The sequence below is a fragment of the Tauraco erythrolophus genome, chromosome 1 (genome assembly GCF_009769465.1).
Source record: "Tauraco erythrolophus isolate bTauEry1 chromosome 1, bTauEry1.pri, whole genome shotgun sequence".
Classification (NCBI taxonomy): Eukaryota; Metazoa; Chordata; class Aves; order Musophagiformes; family Musophagidae; genus Tauraco; species Tauraco erythrolophus.
Genome location: NC_141465.1, coordinates 22,303,023 through 22,328,433, shown reverse-complemented (window position 1 = coordinate 22,328,433; position 25,411 = coordinate 22,303,023). Strand labels below are relative to the sequence as shown.

General features: G+C 38.8%; 1 protein-coding gene across 1 annotated transcript in view; it reads left to right on the top strand.

Moving 5' to 3' along the window:
- ROBO2 (roundabout guidance receptor 2) overlaps positions 1-16,438 on the top strand; it is a 442,630-nt gene extending 426,192 nt beyond the window's left edge. The window contains exons 21-24 of the mRNA XM_086631322.1: positions 2,690-2,971; positions 8,135-8,291; positions 12,824-13,065; positions 16,362-16,438. Of these exons, the coding sequence (XP_086487448.1) occupies positions 2,690-2,971; positions 8,135-8,291; positions 12,824-13,065; positions 16,362-16,438 (758 nt within the window). The remainder of the gene's footprint in view (positions 1-2,689; positions 2,972-8,134; positions 8,292-12,823; positions 13,066-16,361) is intronic.
- The last annotated feature ends 8,973 nt before the right edge of the window (positions 16,439-25,411 follow it).

The window sequence follows — 25,411 nt, the reverse complement described above, 5'->3', positions numbered from 1 at the left end:
AGGATTTTGAAAACAGTAAAGTGGCAATCAATCACTCTGGAAACTCAGAAGCCGAGGCACGCAGTTCTAACATTGCCTTTAAGAGTGAAAACCACGTTATGTCCTAGATAGGTATTTGAGAGCGAGGCAGTGAGTGGGAAGCACAGGTTAGGTTTGGATTCGCATAAGGCCACAAAATGGTGCTGCCTCTCCCAAGGCAGTAAGAAAGAACTTCCCTCAGGAAGTACTTCAACAGTATTTCATTTATCTCAAGAGTTACAAAATAAGTTCAATTTTGGAGAGTTTTTTGGGAAAGCATCCAGTGGGAAACGTGTGTTCATCTTTGATTTGAAATGTACAGTGTGTTTTTTTTTTACTATGACAGCTTGGTGGGAAAATCACACTTGATTTTTAGTAGGTGATTATGGCACTTTATAAAATGGCACTTTAATAGCTCTTTGAGTGCTTACTGTGTACTTCTCATTGAGGTCAAAAAAGTAATCTGTGGTTGTACTGAAAATTCCCAGAATGTCTGGAGAACCTCAGCTCATTAGTAAGAATGACTGAAAATTCTTGGCTGGCTGGAAGCTGTGCAGCTTTCCTTTCAAGTGTGTGCAAATGTGTATTTTTTCCATTTTAAAATAACTGTCTAGAGATGATACTTCTTCAGTTGCCAGAAACTCTAAAAGATAGATGTATGCCTGAGTTCTTGAGAGATGAGCATTTTTCTAGTTTTTACTTCCATGAGTCTGCAAATCCAACGTAGACAGGTTGAGCTGGATTTACTTCATTTTACACATCAACAACAGAATTTATTTACTAAACTTCAATCCATTATGCTTTGATGAAACCAATGGTGGAAAGGAAAAATCTTCATATTGTGAATGAAATGCAAGAAAGATAGGACTCGGCTTGTCTTTTGCATCTCATGCTATATTTGCACCTAGATGCTTTTATGATCATATACTGCCTCTAGAAAACACATTGGATATATGCAGATAGAGAGTAATAACCTAATTTTGAAATATGACCTGTAGTTTGCATTAGTTGTAATTTTTTGGCACTTACAATTTATCTGCAGATATCAGTTAATTCAATTAAGGCATTTTAAATGCTCGATTGTGTCCATTTCCCTGTCGTGGTTGTCTGCGAAAACAGATCATACTGATAGACCCAAATTTAATCTCTGTTTCTGCAGTCTCTCTACTGAGCACTTGTTATTGCCATATTTATTGTTAATATTACGTTGTTGCCCTGAGACTGCAGATATTACTAGGGTCCATATTAAAACATTCACTGTTGCACACATGAATGCAGTAGAAAATATTTCTGTGGTCTAAGTGTTCATCCCAGGAAAAAAACAAACAAACAACAAAACAGTGGGAGGAGGCCATGGTATCATATCTCATTGCTGGAAAAGTTTTGAGACAGTGAGAGAACAACTGTATTCCCTGAGGTTGCACAAAACCCATGTCTGAGACTGGAACTAAGCTTAACTCCCTGTCTAGGTGCAAGAATCATCTTGTCTCTTCGGAGCTTAAGATATATAAAAAAAGTCTGTGATACCGAGAATGGGATCTGAACATCTTCACTATAGGAGTATGCATTATCTCAAGTACGATCTAACAGTTGGAATCCATATCTGCCATCTGGCTATATAAAGCAAATGGCATATAAATTATGCATTTTTCTAACAAGTAAATTCCAGAATGGATTCAACTTTTCAGCGTCTAAATAAACTGTAAAAATAGTACCATTTGATATATTGACCTCTGAAAGAGCAGAAAGAGTGTTATCTGCTGAGCTGTGGTTCTCCTTGGGACATCACGCCAGTCATCATTAGGTTCTTCACACTTCAGTAGTCTCAGCTTCTAAATCTAGTATTCCACCAGCAAAGGTCACTACAATGTTTAGTAAGGAGAGAGGCTGCCAATCTAACTGATTAAAGGTACAAACTGCAGTGTGTGATAGGATTCAAAAAATGTAGAAAAGTCAACAGATATTTAGTTAAATATGCCACACTGTTTTTCAGGTAAATGTACTGGAGTATTTGAACAAGTTGTTCTCCATTATCAACACTGCTTTGCCATTTTAAGAGACTGATCACTTAAATCCCTTCAGAATAACAGATTTTCTTTCACATATCAGGAACAACTTGGTTTTGTCAGGTTTTTCTTTTGTTGAAAAGGGAAAATGTACTACCTAATGTCAAAAAGAAAATTAGATAAGCTGATGCATAAAACTTTACGGAAGTCAAGGTGATGCCCTTAAATTATTTTGAGAGCTTTGGCATCCATTTAAGAGTTTTGATACGTATTTGCTGGGAAAATTTGCTCTGTGATTTGTAGATGTACTCCTTTCATCATTTCTCTGAAGCCCAGACACTTTCATTGGTTCTGACATAGAGCGAACAATTGAAAACATTCTTCAGTAGAGAAAAATTCCAAACTTTCACTTTCACAGTTGAAGGTATGGAAAAAAAAAAAAGATGGTTTTAGGCAGTGAGACGTGAAGGACAAGTGGTAGGCCTGTCACAGATGCTGATAGCTTGGTGATGGTTGTACATCATCTTCCCTTCGTTGGCTCATGGACCTGTCTCAGCTGAAATGCAAACGTGCAAAATGACACATTTATTTTTCATCTTAAACCTTGATACTTTCAGGCTTCCTGTGCATCAATGATTTGTTTCATTCCCCTATGTTCACCACAGATGTGCTGCCACCAGTGCCAGGGCAAGGAGATAAAACCGCTACTATGCTTTCTGATGGAGCCATTTACAGCAGCATTGACTTCACCACGAAAACTAGTTACAACAGTTCCAGCCAAATAACACAAGCCACGCCATATGCCACCACCCAGATACTGCATTCCAACAGCATCCATGAGTTGGCTGTCGACTTACCTGATCCTCAGTGGAAAAGCTCGATTCAGCAGAAAAACGACCTGATGGGATTTGGTTACTCTCTCCCAGACCAAGGCAAAGGCAACAATGGTAATTACAGCTCTTATTTTCCGGAGCCCTTGGCTTTGTACCGTATCATCTATGCATGAATTAGAACATCTTTTTAGTATGTGAGACACTGCTCATCTTTACCGTAACTAACGCTTACACACCTTGCATGCGTGGTGAACCTCACACAATCACAACATAAATTGTTCTGTGCTTTTAATCCTCTTTGTCTTGTGCTAACCACCAAGCCATCTGCCTTCCATTAGGCCGGGATAGGTATACATTGAAAAAAAAATAGCATCAAACTTGCTGCCCCACGACCTCCGCCGTTGACTTGCTAACTGCATGTGTTGCATGTGCTTGTGCTGTCAACTACTCACACAATGCCACGGTGACGTTTGCCCTTTAACCCTTAGCCTTGCTTTACATCCCTGACTACCGCGTGGCTGAGGGACTGGCTAATAGATTGCCACACAACCAGTCACAGGATTTCAGCACCACCAGCTCCCACAACAGCTCCGAAAGGAGTGGCAGCCTCTCAGGTTGGTTCCACCGCCGTGGGTGGGCGAGGGACAGGGACGGAGGGGTGTTGGTGAGCAGCGTGTGTTGGAGGTGGAGAACTTCCCAGGCGGGTAGGTACAAGGGCACCTGCCCACCGGCACATCAGCGAACAGTGGCACGTTGGTCTCCACTGAAAAAAAATGCTGTTTGCAAAACTCCTCTGGAGATAACTGGAGAATCCTCCCGAGCAGCGCTTGTCGGCGCAATTGCAAACCTTGTCTTGTCACGTCCTTTCCTGGACAGCACTTCTCGTGGAGCAAATGTATTTCTGCATCAATCCTCAGTTTATGGGTCTCTCCACTCCAAACTTCATGAGGAGATTAATATTTTTGTTGAGTTGTTAGCAGCTTCCCCACTCCCACGAGCTGTTTCTAAATGCTGCTTTTCAGTGAAGCAGCTCAGAAACAAATGTAGGGCCCTGCAAGATGACTGGAGTTTCAAAAATTGTGCCAAGTCTGCATACAAACAGAATGTAAATTTTGTGTGTGCGCTGCATGTTATATTGGAAACATGATGCATTTTCATTGGATGAAAATGACTGCAGTACACGTGGTTGTGTATTATATTTAAACACACCTTTTTCTTGATTTCTTTACTTTTGCTTACTTGTTGCTTATGTTATATATAACTGTGTCATTTTATTTTTCAAGACAAAAACTGAAAAGCCAGGAATTAAAATGAAGGTCTGCTATTTCGGTTAACCAAAACGCAGGAAAGCTGAAGAGACTTAAATTTCAAAGTATTGTTATATCCGTAGCCTTTTGAATTTCCACTATGAGTTGGAGTAATCAGAACAGTAACAGATCAACCCTAGAAATGGCTTCTTTATGTCAATTGAAATGACTATTCAAATTGTATGTTGAGATTAGAAGCCTATGATAATTGGGCCATAACTCAAATACCCAAAGTTGCAACTTTTGTGTTCTCATGGGGAGCACTAGCTGATTTGAGTGAGCTCAGAAAACAGGCTTATGACATTGACAGAGAGCTCTCTGGGAGCTAAGTTCATATGATACTTCAAGAAAGGTTCTTGTTCCTTCTATGTGACATGTATTGGCAAGTAGCTTAGGAAATCAGCTTGCTCCTCTGGCTGCATGAAAATGTAGAAATTGATATGCTGAGGTACATATGTGCGAGTTATCAGAGGGCAGTATCACGCTTTAGATGTGTTGACAGTTACAGCTGCCTAAGAGTTTTCTCAGAAAATGCAAAGTTTCATTGGAAAATGCCAGTTGATCAAAAGCTGGACTTTGAACAAATATTTCAAGTGAAACGGATTTTGTGTAGTGTTTCTCAGTTTGAAGTACATTTACTGACAACATCCAGAAACTTCAGGTTAGCCTGTCTTTCTATGGCCAGGGCACTCCTGTTGTGATCAAAGCAGCTCACACCTGGATGCCTCAATGCTCAGATGAGCATCAGACTATTGGACTGCAGAGTCAGTATTTTGGTCTCCCTTGCCCACTAATTATGTCTTTAATACAGGCCAATTATGTCTGTAATACATGAGAAACTGGGGGAGACCTTCAAATAGTCTGATAATTAGACCATCACCGGAGTCAGAGACCAGCTTTGATTACGTAATCCCCATCGGGGTGAGCAGGGACTTGTTCTCTCACTTCCTTGTGTAGTACTTTAAGTACTACTTATTATTCTGACTAAGTTTCTATCTCTCTCATATGAATATAATGAGAAATCCTATCCCACTGTGGAATGGAAAATAGCTAAAAACTCAACTGCTTTGTGAGGCACGGAAATTTTGTGGCTGTGCTTTGCACAGCTCCCAGCTTATGTCAGTACTATGATCATCAGCCTGACTGGCAAATTCTTTTTCCAGGACCTGAATCATCCAGAGATTTAAACAACATAATTGAATTTCAGTGTGAGGAGACATTGAAACATCAAGCATCATTGCTATGGGGAAATAAGGCTTCTGTGCAACAGTTTTCAAACACACATCAGGAGTTATGTATTAGGTGTCTGTTCCACTAGTCTGACAGTGGAGTAACTCTGCCCACGGGGACAAAAGAGAAATCTCCTGCCCAACTGTATGGTGTAGGCTGCTTTCCCTACCAGCAATGATCTTGGAATTCCTTTCTTTTATTTCTTCATCCGAACAGTTCCTCAGCTCTCTCCTTCACTCTTTCTAATAGCTCCGTTATCTTTGACCTTTCACTCCAAAACCTTCCAAATCCAATTGACTCCATACTAACACCCCACACATCCAACCTCCATTTTACCAGTCTCCTAAGATTACCAAGACGCTACACTTCCAAAATTTCCCTTTCCACCTCAGGTAATCTCTAAGCTGAAGTTCTCTGCATTTCTCTTCCCTCTAGTTTAAATATTCCTGCAACACACACACACTCTCTCTCTCTCTCTCTCTCTCATGTATATGCTTTCCTCCCAGCGCAGCCCCTCCTGCCTTAGCTCTTATTGGCTTTGACTCCTGCTAACTTTTGAAAATTTCCCCTCAGTGTCTCACAAATTAAAATTAACGTTCTTCCTTCATATTGTTCTGTGACCCTATTTCTAACTCCGCTTTCCACCATACCTGTACTTTGAAAGCTTCATTTTCCCTCCAAAAGTTTCATGCCAGCATCACTGGGGTTTCTTTCCTGTTGATCAAAATGTTCTTTCCCTTTTCAATAAAGTCTCCCTCTCTGCCAGGCTACAAAAGGAGGGAAGAACCTGTCTTGCACCCTAATAGACAGAATATCAGCTCAGTTCACAATTGTGAATGACAGGATCTTGGCTGGACTTACTATAAGTACTCCACGATAAGGAAGGAAGAGCTCTGCTCTGGAATGTAGTAGTGGAAAGCAAAGTCTTGTTTGCAACATGCTGCCAGCCAGGCTGATTAGAAACCTTGCCGGACTTGTTGCCAGTCTCTAGCAGCCATAACAGAAGGTGGAAAGAGAAGTCTTGGCTACTTCTGAATCACAGAATCATCCTGTTTCTTCCCTCCCTATTCATTCCTCTTTTGGTCCAGCTGACATTTGGAGATAACAAAAGAAAGTCACTGTCTCTCAGACGAAAAGTCCCGTAACAAGGGCTTGTCTCTATTGCTGGAATTATACCTCTTTCTGTATCTCTTCTCCATGGCAAGAAGGGTGGTGCCTGCCAGTGCACAGCGTGCCACTGTGCCTGACGAGTCAGTTGTGGCTTTTCTGATTCGTTACTGTTCAGAACTTTTTACATAGTTTTTTTTGACTAATCCTTATAAATCAGTAAGAGACGTAAGCAGCTTAGATGGGTTAGACTGTGCTTTCTGCAACAGGCAAGGGACAAGTGACTGCCGGCCGACTGCCACTGAAAAAGCATATGACAAACCATTCTTCCACCCAGCAATCCAGAGAGTTTGAAAGCCACAACAAAATGGCAATAAATAGATGGGTCTCCAAGCAGTCAAGGGATTTGAAATCTTGTGCCATATTCCTCTTAATGAATTCCTGACAAGAAAAAAGAGTCAGAGAAAAATAAAAGAAGTGAAACAAGTGGGAAGAGAGCTTTTACTTTAAGATCACTTTCCTACAAAGAGAAGTGTCTCAACTGGAGAAGTGGGTACAAGGACAATAAGAAAAGAGAAGAGGGCTTACGCAAAATGCATTGCTCACCTCATGTCTACTAGCTTCCTCCATTAGAGTTGTACATCAGAAATAGAAGCTCTTCTGCATAGCAGCATGAGATATTTGAGTTCTATGAAGTAGACAGTCCTAAAACAATACAGATGACTTCCTGATGTTTTAAAAAATGGAACTTAGTAAATTTCTGTCAACAAAACACTTTCTTTTTGTTTTGACAACTTACACTTGTCATTCTGGCTGATAAATATTGAGTCTAATGACAGCTTTCTTAGATTGTGTCCTTAACCTCTGTGTTTTCAAACAAAAATTATGCAAAACGTAATCACGTTGGATGAGAACATTGGATTCTGACACTTGAAATAATTTGCTACAATAGACAATTGGTCTATTGTATTTTTATCTAACAGTGAATTCAAGAAGTCATAAAGCCAACATGAATAAATCAGTAAATATATTTCTGATACGGCAAAACATGCCTTTCCTTGTTTGTGCACTACTGTGGTGCAAATGTATGGAGTTTTAAAAAGAAGTGATTTTTCACCAATTATTCAGAATATTTTTCCATTCCATTCTATGGAATGGAAGAGGGACTTTTTACAAGGGCGTGTAGTGATAGGACAAGGGGCAATGGATTTAAACTGAAAGAGGGCAGATTTAGAATAGATATAAGGAAGAAATTTTTCACTCAGAGGGTGGTGAGGCACTGGAACAGGTTGCCCAGAGAAGTTGTAGATGCCCCATCCCTGGAAGTGTTCAAGGCCAGGTTGGATGAGGCTTTGGGCAACCTGGTCTAGTGGAGGGTTTCCCTGCCCATGGCAGGGGGGTTGGAACTAGATGATCTTTGAGGTCACTTCCAACTCTAACCATTCTATGATTCTATTATTATTTATGACCTTGTAACAGCATTAGCATGTTGATGCTGATTCTGCTGAGATATAAATACATCTTTTTTGGGGCATGCCATCTGGAGTTAGAATTCTTTCAAAGAAATCTAAATAGCTAGCTTTCTTCCCCACATTATATCTCTAACATTTTATTTTTCTTTTTGGATTTGCAGGTGGAAAAGGAGGGAAAAAGAAGAAAACCAAAAATACTGCCAAGCCCCAGAAAAATAATGGTTCAAACTGGGCCAGTGTTCCACTCCCACCACCTCCCGTGCAACCACTTCCAGGCACAGAGCTGGAACACTATGGGGTGGATCAGCAAGAAGCAGGGTAATTTTTTTATTTTTCTTTTGAAGAAAAATCTGTGATTAGCAGAGATGAGGCTTTTTTTTTTTTTTAAATTTTGCTAAGTGGCAATAGTATTCTTTTTTTTTTTTTTTTTTTAAAGCGTGCCTTATCCCTATAGGTTTATAGGCTTATTAGGCTATGGAGGAGGTCTGTTTGAATAGCTTCTCTTGATAGTGAATGAAGATGGAAATAAAAGTGATCTTGCTTCATCATCATGTAGGGCTTCTCTGCTTACTCATGCTGAGAAGTATCTCGCTTCACATGTAGATTAATTGAGTTCTACTGGGACTGCTTTGCAGATGATGGGACTCAGAGTGAGTAAGAATGGCCTAATCTGGCTCCTTGTATTTTTTCACTGCTTTGATGTTTAAAAATATTAGAGCTAACAGCACGAAAAAACCCACACTAAATTGGATTAATTTTAGAAGATCAGCCAGTGGATAATAATCTTCTCACAGGCTTTTAGAAGAATTTTCACAAGTGAGGAAGGCATGCTATTTATAGGCTTTTTTATTATTATTATATAAACAACTCCTGAGTTTCTGAAACCTTACACTTCTTTTTGGGTAGCTTAAACTTGATTTCAAGGACACAAAATCACACAAAAAGCACTAAATGAGAGGAAAAAGACATTCCTGCACAAAAAAAAAAAATAGGGAATGCTTTTTATAAAGTGAAATTGTATGAAATACCAGGTTATCAAACTCTGGAGACAAATCAGAGTGTATAGAAAAATAGTTTACTGTGGTCAGCTCTGTTGGAGCTTTTGAGAATCATTGTTCTGTCAGTGACAAAAGCTAAAACGTGTTTAAGATGGTTTCACTATATAATATTGTCTTTATCAGTCTATATCCTTAAAACACGTGTGCAGCCATTTCATTAAAATAATTGTGCTGTAGGAAGCAAACACCTTGGATTTTCTTTCAGGACCATGAAATGGCGTAAATGGTAAATGGAAATACCTCCTAGAGAAATCCTTTGTGTCAGAGGGCTTGACTCCCCAGTTGCATAAACAATCTGTTGTTCAGCTAGGAGGAATGATGCTGGTCACCAAGACCTCTTACTCTTGGTTCCCTGGCAAGCTTTTTCCTGTGACACTTTACCCTTTGTTATGGTTTTCTACAAAGTCTGTGCTTGTTTCTTGTTGCCTTCCTTAATTTTCTCTGGCATATACTGCAGTCTTTGAAGTTTCTCTTTTCCTATAGTAGGTCCCAATCAAGAATGTTCCCTTTCTCTCCCTTTTCAGAGAAGATGCTTTTGCTTGGTTTTATTTAATAATCTTGAGAGTAAGGTAATGCTTATTACTTATCCATTATCATCTACTTATATTTTTTCACAAATAATGTGCATGATCTTAGGCCAACCTCAGTAAAGGCAGTCTTCATATTGTTATCATTGGTTATTTTTATTTCTTACTATTGATTACACCTTAAAGTGGAATATTAGCTGCTGGGTGTCAATATATTTGATAATAATTTTCTATCTTTAGAAAAGGTAAAGAAGATAATATCTTTTATATCAAAAAATCCTTTCTGGCAAGGTCTAAAGAGGGAAGCTTTCTTTGCTGCAACAATGTGTGTAATGAAACAGAATTGTTATAAAATGTGCCCCTTACCTGTAACCTCTACTTTTTATTTTGAAGAAAGGAAATCTATTGATGTAATGAACCAAGTTTTTTTAATAGCAAAAGATTACTATAGAATAAAAATGCTGAGAATAGAATAAAAATTATTAGAAACATAGAAAGTCATGTTTGTTAACCAGAACTTATGTAGGGACTTAATTATCACGAAATTACTATCAGAGATCCCTAGTGAAGTTAAAGTGCTTAGATTTTAATAAGTACTTGAAAAAGGTTGCATGCCTTTTCACCAAGTTGTATTTAATCAAAAAAAACCCAGAAAGAACATGGATGTGACCAATATGCACTATGCTGGCTCCAGAAGTTTCAATAACAGTATCATTTATATGAGGTGTAGTTACTATGTAGTCTGTTAGGTTTGCCAACTTTTTTCTTGCAATTTTTTTTTTTTTGTTTTGTTTTGTAAAATGCAAGTTAGACTTGGTGGCTTTTTTGGACATCTTACATCATGGACACAAAGGTTCTTGTACCTGAAATCTTGAATCTCAATATCCTGAACTTCAGGCTTAGGCTCCTTTCCATTTCAAACAAAATCTAGGTAAAGATATGGTACTTGTGAAGAATCTTTTTACTAAGAAATCTTTTTACTAAGAAATCTTTCTACTATCAAGCTGAACATTTGGGGATTTGAAGCAAGTAGGGTCAAAAGGCGAGCACATCCAAAGCTCTTTTATGCATTACTGAAAAGTCACTAAGGAGTATCTTTCTGCCCTGTCCCTTTTAAAGAAGAAGCCATTATACCAAAGCATGAGGTTGAGAGATAAAAGTAAGTGGCAGAGCTATTGCACTGTACATTTTTAGCAGTATGAGTTAGGATGGTCCTTTCACCCTTCGGTGGCAATGTCATGAATGAATATTGCGAGGAAAGACAAATTAGAGCTAGCCATATCTTAATTGTCTTCTAAGGAATTGAATATGAATCATACACGATTTCCTAAATCTCTGTGTTATGAAAATGCTCATGATAATTCACTCCAAAGCTCCTAAATGGCAAGTGTTGAGATGCTCCGTTTATTTGCACCTCTATGCACAAACGTATGTTTGTGTATCTGTATATGGTTGTACCTAGGTATCGATTTAAAGTGATAACCAGCATTAATTACAAGATATGTCTTCCACAGATTTTTGAATGATTAAGTCAGGTTGTTTTAGCTATCCTGAATCTGTACTTCTAAATATAGGCTACAGACTTTTGAATAAGGAAAAGCTAGTTTAGTTAATTTTGGAAATCTTTGAATTTTTATTAAAGTAAATGTTCCGTTCATAATTCAAGTTTTGAAACTTCTCTGTCTTGGTTTTCCCAGCCCTTTGGTAACCCAGATTGACACTTTTAAAATTGACAGTGATTCATTTTTCTATGGGAAATTGGCAATTCCTTCCTTACAAATCAGGAGCCTTAAAGGAGTATTTTTAAACTGGTTTGATAAATTAACTGTATAATGCATTGCCTGCCTGCGTTGCAGAAAAAAAGTATGTACCTTGTCAGCAGTCCTTGAAGGTGGAAAGAAGATAAAATTACTTAGATGATGCTTGGAGAATGGCCTTTAGAGTGTGAGATGGTTTGACAGTGAAGGAGCTGTGAGAACTTTTGGTTATCTGGTTGCTTTTTGAAAAGAGCCATCTATCCTGAGGTATTTTTGGAATACACTAGAAGTTCAGAAGAAATGTGTGCAGATGCTCAAGGGACTTCAGACTGACGGGTTGTTTTGAAGATGGGAAGAGCAGACAGTGTTCAGATTTGAGTAGTGTAATCATCAGCAGAGCTGCACACAACTGAAGTTGTGTTCAGATTAGGGAATTACTCTGGGGAGATAATGCACAGGGAATGACCACAGTCCCTAGGGCCTTCGTGTCCTGGAACATCTGTCTCTAAAGGACAGGTTCATGGGATGATACTGTGATATAACACTGAATCAAAAAGTCCTGTAATGAAGATAGAGACAGAAAAGGATTGAATTGCTGGCAAAGCTTACACAAGAAGCAGCAGCAGAAAATAAAGCTTCTACTTCTAGCCCTGATCAAATGTAGCATCACCTCATACACCTTTAGTATAAGACTAAAAATTGAACCACAAAAACCAATCAGAACGTCTTTTATATATGAAGAGAAGAACTTGATATTGAAGAGTATTGGTAGCTGTCAATCTTCTAATTTACTTTGGGCAGGTGTATTAAAAGCGTTCAGAAATTTAGTCATGCCTAGCTAAGTCCCAGTAAAGATGGGTTAGGAGAAGGGTGTCTGCAGAGCTGTCAACATTTGTGCTAACATATCTTATCAGCTGGCGCCGTGACATGGCGTATGCTCAGGGTCAGTGCTACTGCGACATGAATGTATTACACATCACAGTAGATATAGATTTGCAGAGTGGCAAGACTAGAATTTGTGTTGGAAGTGTACCTTTTTATTTAAGCTACAAAATAAAAACACATAATAAATTTATAGACAATTAAAGGGGAGAATGGGAGTAAGGAAGTGCATAAGTGCAACTATGTAAAGCTTTCTCTGCCTTTTAAGAATTCTGCTGGTTTCATGTCTAGGTCAATCTTCAACATGTTCTCCTAGGTGAATGATCCAGGAAGTGAGTTAGTTCATTTTTGTTGTTGATTGTGGTGTAACATTATCTAATCACGATTAAAAAATATGATAACGGATCAGTAATTTTTTTATTGCGCATTTGAACAAGTTGCTTAGCAGTTGTGGGAAAAATTAAACAGACACAGGACAGTGAATTTAAGCAATTATGACCCTATTTTCAATAAATGTTAAAGCTCACACTGTGTACGAGGATTCCAACTGTAGCAGAAATCCTGTATACACTCTACTGCACTATAGATATTCGATATATACTAAGTTTACCTGGTTTTTATTTTAGATATGACAGTGATGGTTGGTGTCCGCCTTTGCCAGTTCAGACCTACCTGCATCAGGGCATGGAGGATGAGCTTGAAGAAGACGATGATCGTGTTCCCACACCTCCTGTCCGAGGAGTAGCTTCATCTCCTGCAATCTCCTTTGGGCAACAGTCAACTGCAACCCTCACGCCTTCTCCACGAGAGGAGATGCAGCCAATGCTTCAAGCCCACCTTGATGAATTAACAAGGGCTTACCAGTTTGATATAGCAAAGCAGACATGGTAAATGTTTGAAAGGGGCACCTGCGGTCTGGGAACTGAAAGCATAATAATAATAATGTATTCCTTGATGACGTAAATATCGACCGTGTTCAACAACATTTCAGTAATGTTTCCAAAGCAGTAAAATTGAAGACATAGAAAAACTGTATCTACAGTGTGAAGGCCTTAAACATTAGTAGATGTTTTTTAAACCATAATGCTTGGTAATATGTTAAATCTAAATAATATTCCACTGGAGTTTTGCGTGTATTCAACTAAGGAGTTAACACCTACCTACTGACAACTTCTATACAATTCAGAGTACTCTCTTTTCAGGCTAGCAAAAGATGAATTTTTTAGGATTTTCAAAAGTATTGAGTTTCTAAATTCCTGATTAGAAATAACACTAGTCACCTGAAATAGCAATGTAGCAGCTCTTACCCTGTGTCACATGAGAATGAAGCATTTGCATCTCTGACTGTAATTTGAAATACCATGAAGATTTCTGATTCATAGGGAAAAACCCAGAAATAGCAGGAAGGAAGTCGTTAGAATTTACAAAATGGATCTAGTGTTTTAGTGTGCTTTATGCCTATTTAAAGGAAGAGCAAGCAAATACCACAGTAACATTTCCCCTGCAAAACAAACAGGAGCAGTCTCTTCAGGGACTGAAAAAGAACTTGTCAACTGCACCAGACTGGGGATACGGTGAAGGTCAGTTGCTTTCTGGATGTTCCCTAAGCGGCAGTTGTCCTTTCACAACTTTTCTATCCAGACAAAGCCTGCGAAATCTCGGAGGAGAGGAGCAGAGCTAGTTAACGAATGGCACGCTGCCAGCCGAGGAGCAGCCTTTCTTCCCTGGTAAATAAAGCCACAAAGTTATTCAGCTTGAGCTACCATAAAGAGATCAGGCAGGTAGGCAGGCGGTGCCAAATCATAGCCAGCTGTTTTCCCCGGGCACTGTCGAAGCCCCGAGGCTTGTCTGCAATCTGCGCTCGATCAGCAGGGTCCTGTGGTCCCGCTGCAGTGCCACGCTGCCAAGCACGGACCCCGGCCCGCCTGTGGGACAGACCCAAATCCCAGGCAGCAGCGAGACCTGGCCTGTTGAAGGTAGCTGACTTCTGAGCCAGCACACAGATGCGTACCCTGTCTGCGCAGCCAGTCGCTGCTGCGTTTTGCAGCTGTTACCCTTTCTACGCCCTACAAAGAGTAGGTGCCGGTCTGGGAGCGAATAACGTAGTAGAACTCTGTAGCAGAGCCTCTTGCAGCTGACAGGAAAGGTCTTGCTCCCTTTCTGGAGAAATGAAAATCGATTGGGAACTTTCATAATGTGCTTAGGAATGGACAGATTTTAACGTCACTCTTGTGTAAGGTCACCATAATCGAGCCTGAAAATCTGAAAAAAATATAGAAGAGAGAACCTATATTTTCATGCTGGGACCTTATAATAAGTATTAGAGTAAACATTGAGAGTTGCAAATACAAATTATTTTTGCAGTAGTTGTGACAGGGAGTTGTTTAATGCTTTGATATTATTTGGCTGGTCAGATATCATGCTGTTCGGCAAATACCGAAATTCAAAGCCAGTGGAAATTCCTCCGTTGTCTTAGGTGGGAGGGAAGATTTCTTCGTTTTCTTTTCACAAAGTTAACCTGTCCAGTGTAGAGGGGGGAAAACCGAAGAACAAGATGAGACCTGTCAGATAGGTTACAGTAGGAGTAACAGATGAGAAATACAGAGATCAGCCAACTAGAAATTTAAGAAAGAGCACATTAGAGATTACTGGAAAAGTGCATAATCATTATGGCCTTGATCCAGCAAATCACTTAAGTATATGCTTAACTACAAGTACATGAGAAATTGACTTCAATTGTTCTATCACATGCTTAACATTAAGCATATACTTAAGTATTTTGCTTGATTGGGAGCTAATCACGCTGTTTATTGAGGGTTAGTTAAATGGTAGTGCCCTTTAGCGCAGTGTTTTGAACACTGCATAGCTAAGAACCTGGTGTCCAGGCAGAAAAGTATTTAAGAACAGCTAATCAGAAGGGGGGCGAATATCAGAAGGGAAGCGTTTTTGTGCAAATAAGCTTCAGAATAAGCAGTAATTCAAAACCTACACCAAGGTGGAGAGAGATTCCAGTGGTACAAAACATTTACTATGATGTTCTCAGATCCCATAGATTTACATTAGGGGAAAAAAAAAAACCCACAACTGTTTGAATAAAGAGAATTACTGAACTTATCAAGCGTAGACAATAATACAGCACAAAGATTTAATTGAAAATGTATTAGAGCTGAGTGACCACTCGGGTGAGAGTTGTAGCTTTTTCTGTTATGCTGGTGTCTAAGCAAGAGACCAGCAGAATCCTGGATCCCTTCCAGAGCACTGCCAATTCAAATCAGGTCATGGCACCTCATGAACAACTGCCCAAGGATTCCCACGTGCCTAAGTTAGCAGTTTCAAGCATAGTACATGCTCTTCTGCCAAGGCCAGCCATGCCTGTCTCCCCTGGCACAGCTTGCTGTGTACCTGTACTGCTGCACTGAAAGCTGATGGTTGTTCTTTTCCACTCTAGCCTCTCAGAGGCTACACAAATGAAACTTCAAGTCCCATGCTTACCTTTGGTCATTTAGCTATCCTGTGGGTGGTTTTTATCTTTGTTTTTCTTTTTTTAATTGTGATTGCTGCGTGCAGTAATTTCACACATGCATGCCCTAATACTGCTGCAATTAAATCAATTAAACTACTTGCAACAGAGCAAAATAAAAAGGCCTCGCCGATAATGGGTTCATTTGCCTTGAAAATTTCTTCTGTCCTACTGGTCATTTCCTCGTCTTTTAGGGTGAGTTCTACTTAAGAGCACTGCATCTGTTTAAGCAGAAGGGGTGAAATTTAATTTTGACTCAACGTGCGATTTGCAAGGTGGAATATTGGGCAAGACTCTTATATGCTAGGTTGGGATTCAGAATTGTACTTTCCCATGGTCTTCCTACCTGGTTTGTATAGCCTCTGTGTACATCGTTCCTCGTCTGTAAAATGACAGTCTTGACCTTCTCCATCTTACAGGAGGGGAAGTAGATTTAAGACTGGAAATTGTGCAGGTACTCTGGTATTAGAAGCTATAGTGAACTGATTTTTCTTGAGTTTGACCTAACGAGCACGTTTTGTAAATCTTCTTCAGGTCTTATTGAAGGGCTTATATTTTATTGACTATGGGCTACGAAGTCTCATCCATTCTGATGATGTTTTCCTCTTTCTTTGTGTAGGCACATCCAAAGCAATACACAACCTCCTCAGGCTCCAGTTCCGCCCCTAGGATATGTATCTGGAAACCTTATTTCAGATTTGGAAACAGATGTTCCAGATGATGATGATGATGAGGATGATATTGAAGAAGAAACTGTAGAAATCAGTAGGCCGCTAAGAGGTCTAGAGCATACTCCAGGATCCAGTATGGATAATCTAGACAGCTCTGTGACAGGTAACCAAAGACTGTTAATAGTGACACCAACTTGTTCCTAACAGTAAAATACATCATCAATCAAACACTTCTAAAGTGAAAATTTATTCCACTCTATTTCTGTAACATTTAAAATGTGTTAATATTAAACACTAAACTTAAAGAAGGATTTGAAAATACTTTGCTTTGCTGCAAAATGATAAGGAAATTCATGAATTTTAAAAAGCTTTAAAGACTTGAAAGAAAACTCAATTATATCCTAGCTTTCATGAAAAGTTCACTCTACTGGAGAAGTCAGCCAGTCACATAAAAAGGAGGGGGAAGACCTCGGTTTAGGAATATATATTTCATAAATCAGGAGCAGCATAAAAATGTTATCTTAAAGCACTTTTAGGTATTTTGCTGGGTAAATGCTTTCACAGATGAACACAGGGAAGTTAAAAGACTTCAGAATAAGTGTAGTTAGATCAGCACAACATTTATTTGTAGAGTAAATACAACAGTTATGTAGGAAAATGTGTATTTTGAACCTACTTCGTATTGCTGAATTTAGTAATTGTTCTCTTTTAGTGAAGATATTTAATTATTCTGACTCTTCTTCCTTCACTGCTTCTGGCTCTTTGCATGCCTTGGAAAGCTACCATGTGGATCATCAAAAAGGGCTTAGAAAGGCATGCTAAACTAATGCACAGAATCTGAATGAATAAACTGTTGATGCAATGTAGGCAGCGAAAGAAATTTTTTTGAAAAATACAGATTTATATGAACATAATGTACTTTTCTTAAGCATCGGTATTTCCCTTTAGGTTGAACTTGGGTCTCTACATAATATACTGTATCCATAATGTACAGCTGTACTGGAGACCCAAATGTACATAGTGTTCATAGCTCATAAAAGCTAGTGGGTGCTTCTTCAGTCTTTGATCTCAGTAGAAGAACACTGATTGTCAGTTGCACCTTAAAGGAGACTTGCTCAATACACCTTACTACCATAGCACCACTGAATTTCATCTCTTTGCTCTGGACCTTGGAAATTCCAAGGATTTTGCACCCTTACTTAAACATTGCTATTCTGAATACACTGCAGGAATATGGCAATGATGGAGCGTCAATACCTATAATTTTCTTCCTTTTCCCTTGTTGAACTAAATAGTGTATCGCTCAATCCCACTTTCCAGGTTTTCCTTCACCCTAGGGCCAGACTGCTTGCCAATCTAATTAAGATTTAAGAATTGTATCTCTGCTGCTGCGATTTGAAATCCAGATTCAACTGAAGGCCGTAGAGTTAAAGTTTAAATCCCTGAATTGAGAAGGTTAACTTATTAGTGCATGAGTATGTTAAGTCGCTTCCCTTGAATTTCTAGTGTAATCTCCTTCAGGCTATAATTCTGCATATTTTTACATATCTCACTAATAGCTCAGAAGCCTTTCCATTAGGAATGCAGTAAGGGTTTTGCACTGGCAATACATAAATAAATAAATAAATAAATAAATAAATCAGGTTGCTAGATATTTTCCATTTGGTATGTATTAATATGTCAATATTGATATATCTGTAAATCAGAAAATGAATGTTTTTCACATTTGCATTTTCACCTAATATCTTGTACCACCCTACCTAGTGCAAAGTAAGGAATAGCTGCATTTCTGCTACAATTCATAGACTTCTGTGCTTATTACAATTTATTCTTTTATGAAAAACATTCAAACTTGTTATAATAGTTATAAATCTTGTTTAATTATTATAGTTTTAAAGACATCCTGGCATATTTTTTAGAAGAAATTGAGCAGAACCTGGTAACGTAAACTGGGAGTGTGCTTAAGGTGATCTGAAAGCACTCCCTCTCATTTCCACCACTATCTTGATGTGGCCTCATCCAGCTGAAAAATAAGGTTCTACTTTTCCTTTTTCTTGTTTAATTACTAGCTGGATCTGTTCCTTGATCTGATTCACCACTTGGCAAGGTGTTTGCCGGCACTGCAGGAAGGGAATGTGCAGCTGGAAGGGGAGCAAAATGACAGACTGCCCCTATATCTTATAGTCAACACTTAGATTGACTTAAACCAGCCAGGAAACTATGGCTTTACAAAACCAGATTGAAAATGTTAGTCTAAATGATCTGTAAATTCTCAAACTCTTCAAATAACAAAACTACTTCTGTTTTCCTTTGTTACCATATAAGCAAAACCTCAATTTTCTGAGGGCTTGGTTTAGGCTTGTTTTTTTCTAGAGGTGGAAGGAAATTGCTCATTATACTTGGGGGAATTGTTTCAAAAGAGAATTTTAATTTTTGTATATCTGTTTCTGTTAACTCTTCCAGGCTGCATTTATGGGTGTTAAGGAGGACATATAACAAATTGCATTCATTGTTTCTAAGCTGTTTCTCATTTTTTAGTTTGATTGCTTTTATCATACTGTAGAACAACTAAATTGTTCTTTCTTGCACTGAGAAAATACATGCTACTTCTTTTCATAGGGCTTTTAGTGACTCAAACCAGCATTTTGCTAGGAATTTATATACCATGTTTTCACTTGGTTAAACATTATATTAAAAAATGAGGGCAAATGAGAACAGCTGACCTGGATGAAGCAGCATTTCCGTACATTTTGAAGTGTCTCCTGTGAGTTCAGTGTTTGTGGGAAATCTAAATTGACATCCCTCGGTCTGGACTTCCTCCAATTGGAGTTGCTGTACGGTGTGCAAGGCGAGTTTCCTCGCTCTGTACTGATAGTGAGCCTCAGCAATGACTTGAAGATACCTGCTCTCGGAGAGAAATGGTGTTTTGTTCTTTATGGCTGAGCTGAGACCGAGGTTTTCATCCAACGCCAAATGTGGGATTCTCTGAGGGGAAACACTGGCACTGCGTGAGCCGAGCTCAAACTGCTAAATTCCTCTGAAACCATGGTGTTGCTCCTTTAAACTGTTTAAAAGTCAGGTTGTCTTCCAGGCCCTTGAGTTTTAGTTAGAGCTAACCAAAGATTCAGACAAGGATTTCATCTACGCTATTAAGCATTTCTCTTTGCAAGTGGCAGAGACATAATGTTGATGTGTGTAATAAAGTGAAAAGAAAGGAGGAGTGCACAATAACTGTATCTTAACATTTTCCAGATATTGCAAAGAAAACTCAAGGAGGGAGGTTTAGATTTGAATGTTTACATGATGGAATATGAAATTAAAGCTGAAGTTTTGCTTCATTCCCAGCACAGTTTGTTAGGATACCGAGTTACTGATTCTGATTGAAAAAAAAAAAAAAAGAAGAAGAAGAAGAAAGAACTGAAAATCAGCTGTAAAACTTCTGCACACTTGACTTTTAAGTCACAATTATTTAGGGTTATTTTTACTTTCAGAGACACATTGAAATGTGTTTTCTCTTTTGCTTATGTTTAATATTTGTCTTTATAATGAATTGTTACGCAGAGTTATGGGACAAATGGTCACGAAGAGTCTGTTCTATTATTCTACTTTAATAGACTTAATTAATTAATTACATATGATGACTGCATAAGAAATTAATTTGCTTCTCACTAAAATCACTAAGAACAACAATAGATTTTGCCCAATCAAAGTAATATGGTTTGGTTTTTTTCTTTGATGTCTCCTTATCTTCTCCTCCCCTAGCACCACCAGTGAAGCTGGTAGTGAGAGCTGTTAGATCTTCAGTCCTGGTGCATTTTGACTGAGGGGAGAGATACACCCTTTAACTGCCATGGAAATTAGAACAAGCCCTTTTCTACCTATACAAACTAATATAAGCAGAGAGATGTTCTTGTAAACAGTATCAATGCAAATGAATAACAATTTTTTTTATCAATAGAATTATACAGATCTGAAATTACAAAGATCTTCCATAGGTCGTATAGCTCAGCAAAAAAATCCCTTATTTGGCATGTTTTGGTCTTGATTAAAAGAGTCACTGATCACTGTCTGTATGGTAAAAATTGTTTGTTCATTGTATCTGAGCACAAATGGAATAATTCTTGAAAATTACACAAAATCATTTTCATGAGCCATATTTTACCACGTCAGAGTTCAATATTTATATTGATTTGCTTAGAGATACCTATTGCAAGAGATTCTATTTTATAAGCAGTTAGACAGATTGCATTTAATAGGAAGAATGTGTTTCACGGATTAAATATGTGCTCAGAAAATAGGAAACTGCTACTTTTTGTATCTCATAAAAATGGTAATGCAACAATTAGCAGGGTCATATTATAAAGCACAGACTTTACTCTAGCTTAATGGATCTAGGGATATGCATTCATCAGCAACGATGGATTTAGCATAAAACGACATGTAAATGAATTGATGACTGATCATAAATTAATTTTAGTGCTGAAGAAGTAATAGAGACACAGCAAGATGCCACTTTATCATAGTATTTTACTGCTCAGCAACATTTGAGCAACTACTTAATGTTCTGTGTGCATTTCTTTTCTAACAGCTTGAATAAATTTGAGAAATTTTGTGCCTTTCAGCAATATGGAAACAAAAAAATCTAGAAAGATTGAAAATGCAAACACAAATAAATTTGACTAAGTGACATAAATTCATTTTTCATTAAATGTTTATGAAGGGCATTAATTATGGTTAGACCTGTGAAGTGCCAAGTATGTATGCATGATTTTTACCTCGCAGAATCACAGAATGTTAGGGATTGGAAGGGACCTCAAAGGAATATCTAGTCCAATCCCCCTGCCTGAGCAGGACCACCTAGATCAGATCACACAACAACGCATCCAGGCGGGTTTTGAACATCTCCAGAGAAGGAGACTCCACAACCTCTCTGGGCAGCCTGTTCCAGTGTTCTGTTACCCTTACTGGGAAGAAGTTCTTCCTCATGTTTAAGCAGAACCTCCTATGTTCCAGCTTGTATCCATTTCCCCTTGTCCTATCATTGGATGCCACTGAGAAGAGCCTCCTTTTTTTAGTGTTTCCTGCCCTGAAACAAAAATCTTAAAACTTAAGGTTTTATTTCAGATGTATGCATTTAAATATTTGGGCATTTATGTTGAAGCATAATATAAAGTATATGACCAGATCTAATTATTGAAGTATAATCATATTTATATTCTGCATTAAGCCCCTTCTATTATTCTTTCTTATTTTAATGGTACAATGACTATTGCCCCTTTTATTCCATCACTTCCACCAAAATCAGTGGACATTTTTTGTAATCATAGCAGTAGTCAGATATATCCATAAGAGGGTAATGTCTTCCTCCTATACAAAGGCTAAAGGAGTTCTGTAAGTGGTTTCAGCTGAAGTAGCATCAGTTCCCAAGGACTTCATCTGTTCTTCACAAACCTAAGCAGTCTAGCCCTGTTCCATCAAAAAACCTGCAGAGGAGCACGGTCTTAATATTAGCATGTGCTTAATGGTCTTGTGAAGGAAAGCACATAAGTATACACATACAAGTCCCAGTGATATAATTTGTTAGCTTTAAGCATGCACATAGTTTGGTTTGTACAGAAAAGTATCTAATGGAATTTTCAAAAGTGTTAGGTTTATTGTGAACAGCTTTCACTTTACAAGTGCATTAGATTATTTTTTTTAAGTAAAGCAAGAGTACGCTTTACAAAGAAAATAGCATTTTTATTACCTACAAAATGCCACTAAAAGCAGTAGCATGCAGTCTACAAGAAGCTAGCACCTCTATTCCCCTCACCTTTCTCTGAGAGCAAAGAAGCTTTCTGTTTGCATTAACACTAAGATATATTTTATGGAGCAAGAAAACAGACTTCAACTTTTCACTGAGTTGGTTTTGTTCTGCATAAAGTATTTACTGCTGCTGTCAGCAAGAGTAAAATTTACAGTTGCCAGAAAGCGTAAAAACTCAGATGTGGTCTTGGAAAACGCATAGTGAGCTGCATGTAAAGGAGATGCTAAAAACCTGTTTCATTCCATTTCAAAATGCACAGTTGATCTGAAAGGGACGTCAGCATCTCTTATCCTGGCTTTATTCAGAGAGAAACAAATGTGCATCTGATTTGGAAAACAAGAGGCCAGTGGATGGCTTTAAACAAGCCGTCCCCATGTGTGCTACACGAATGCAGCTGCGTGGTGGCCTGAGGTGCCCAGGCTGGGCTCTGGCACTCCTATGCCTTCTGGGCAATGTCCACACCTCTGCAGGGCAAATCAAGCCGGGGTTTTGCTGCTGCAAGTTTTGGTGGGGAAAAAATTGTTTAAGCGGGGAAACTGAATAGCTCAGGAACCAGTAGAAATAATGTAGAGATTTCACCTTTAGCTACGTGGTCACATACAGCTGTGGGCACTGGTGATGTCTCATGGTAGCTTGCTGACTTCAGCAGTTATAAAGAATTTTGTCTCCACTCCCAGCAAGCAGAAGTATCATAAAATCAGTGAATCATAGAATGATTTGAGTTGGAAGGGACCTTTAAAGGTCATCTAATCCAGTCCTCCTGCCATGGGCAGGGATATCTTTGACTAGACCAGGTTGCTCAAAGCCCCGTCCAACCTCACTTTGAACATTTCCAGTGATGGAGAATGCACAGCTTCTCTGGGCAACCTCTTCCAATGCCTCACCACTCTCATTGTAAAAAAATTTCTTCCCTATATCCAATCTAAACCTACGCTCTTTCAATTTAAAACCATTGCCCCTCATTCTGTCACTACAGGCCTTGCTAAAAAGTCTTTTTCCATCTTTCTTGTAAGCCCCCTTTATATATTGAAAGGCTGCAATGAGGTCTGCCTGGAGCCTTCTCTTCCCCAGGCTGAGCAACCCCAACTCTCTCAGCCTGCCTTCATAGCAGAGGTGCTCCAGCCCTCTGACTATTTTCGTGGCCCTCCTCTGGACCTGCTCCAACAGGTCTATGTCTGTCTCATGCTGGGGACCCCAGAACTGCATGCGGTACTCCAGGTGGGGTCATTGCTTGCTTTAGTTGTCAACTGTGTTGACGTCTTCACCCAGTAAAGCTCACGTCCCTGCAAGAATTGAGCTGTGCTTCCCACCTGACGGGCAGTCACTCCTAACACAGCTGCTGCAGGAGAGGGAAGGGGAAGCGATCCATGGGCAGAGTGCACTGTTTGTAGCTTTGCTAATGCATGCTGTCCATGGGAATGCAGAGGAGTTCAGGAACAGGGCTTTCCTATAGGGTTAGCCTGAAAAATTGGAAGTCTGACAGCAACGCTCTACTGATAATTAAAATTTAGCTATTGTTAAGAAAACCTGGTGTATCTGTGAGTGTGTTGAATGATAGGTATATGTACACACATTAGAGAGAGCATTATGGACTTTTGCAGATTTTTTAGTATATTTCATACTTAAAACATGATTATTTTTTTTTTAACGGAATGAACTTTAGGCCAGCCCTTCAAAGAGTGAATGAAAAATGTCAGCTGTTCCTAGACACACCCTGAAAGTATCCCATCCATATTACATGTACTATATTTTGGTAACAGCTGAGTGACTCGTTAGCAAACAGACAGAACAAAATGAAGAAATGGAAATTCAAACGTAAGGTCCTTTAAAATATCCGTAGTCTTGTGCCTATGATACTGAAAACCACACCTGTTCTGTGCAGTATATGTTTTTATATGTGTCTGTGCAGAGGATGGAATGTATCATACAAAGCCCTGAGGCTCTGAAACTAGCAAGATACATGATAAATTTTCAGCACCTGAGTATCATCATTTGATAACTGTAGCTCTAGTTATATTATTATGTTTCAGCGTGTGCTTACATATTTTTCACAGTATGTTGGTCAGCAATTGTTTGAAAATGTCCTCAGCTATAGCGTTTCATGTTCTTACATCTTCATGAAGTGTTTTATCTCTAGTATCTCTTTTCATACATCATCCATAACTGTTGCTAAGCCTTTTTACTCTCCATTCTCCATGATGTCCTATCGCACTTCGATTGTTAGCTCAGAAACTGACTTCTCAGAGGAAATTCAGTTTTAGCCTTCCCTTACTGTTATCTAGACTTCCTTACATGTGGTCGAGTCTGTTTGGAAAACAACAATTTTATACGTGCCCTTGGCAAGCAGAATCAAACTCTGTCACTCTCTGTTGCACTTCACGCACTTTCTGCCTGTTGGACTTCCATAGACCTCTTTGGTTTCTTTTCTTGTATCTTAGGACTGCATGGACTTTTGTTATTATAGCTTGCCACTTTGGTGGCATTAAAAGGTTTGGTCACTGCAGCATCACAAAATTGTTCTTGGGCTTTGTGGTGCAACATACTACTGACTAAATTCCAATATTCATTTATTGTACTCATGACTTATTTTTGCAGGATATTTTTAATATTTGACACCACCGTTAGTCAATTGTCCTATCAATTTGTTACTAACAAGCAGATCATTATTGATTTATGAGTTAACAATTTTGAACACAGTAGTACTTTCTTGGACATGGATTAAAAAAAGGCTTTGAATAATATTACTTATACTGCTACACATCTTATGAACCTTTACATAAATTTGCCTGTGCTAACTGAATAGTTAAGTCAGGGCCATGATGTATCTCTCCACATGTGTCTTCATATCTTGAAAACCAGTTCTCTGCAGATTCTCATGTGTTCACTGAGCTTTTTTTTTCCAACATATGCCTGCCACTGTTTTTAAAAAGTGGATTTCAGGCATTTCAAGATAGGTCCCTGTGCTATCTCAGAACAATACACTACGTCTACACAGCACCACGCAGTGCCATGCAGCAGCTCAGGTCCCAAAAACAGTTTGGTAGCTCTGCACCTCAGCTGGACTTGGTAACTAATTAGCATGGCTGCCCTATTCCTGGAGCAAAGCTAGGTACTTGGTGCTAGCTGAGTTGCCTTTGCCTCCTGCTCCACTGCACAATGTAGAACTACCTTGTGACATTTACCCATGATTTTTAGAGCTACAGAACACCATCAATTC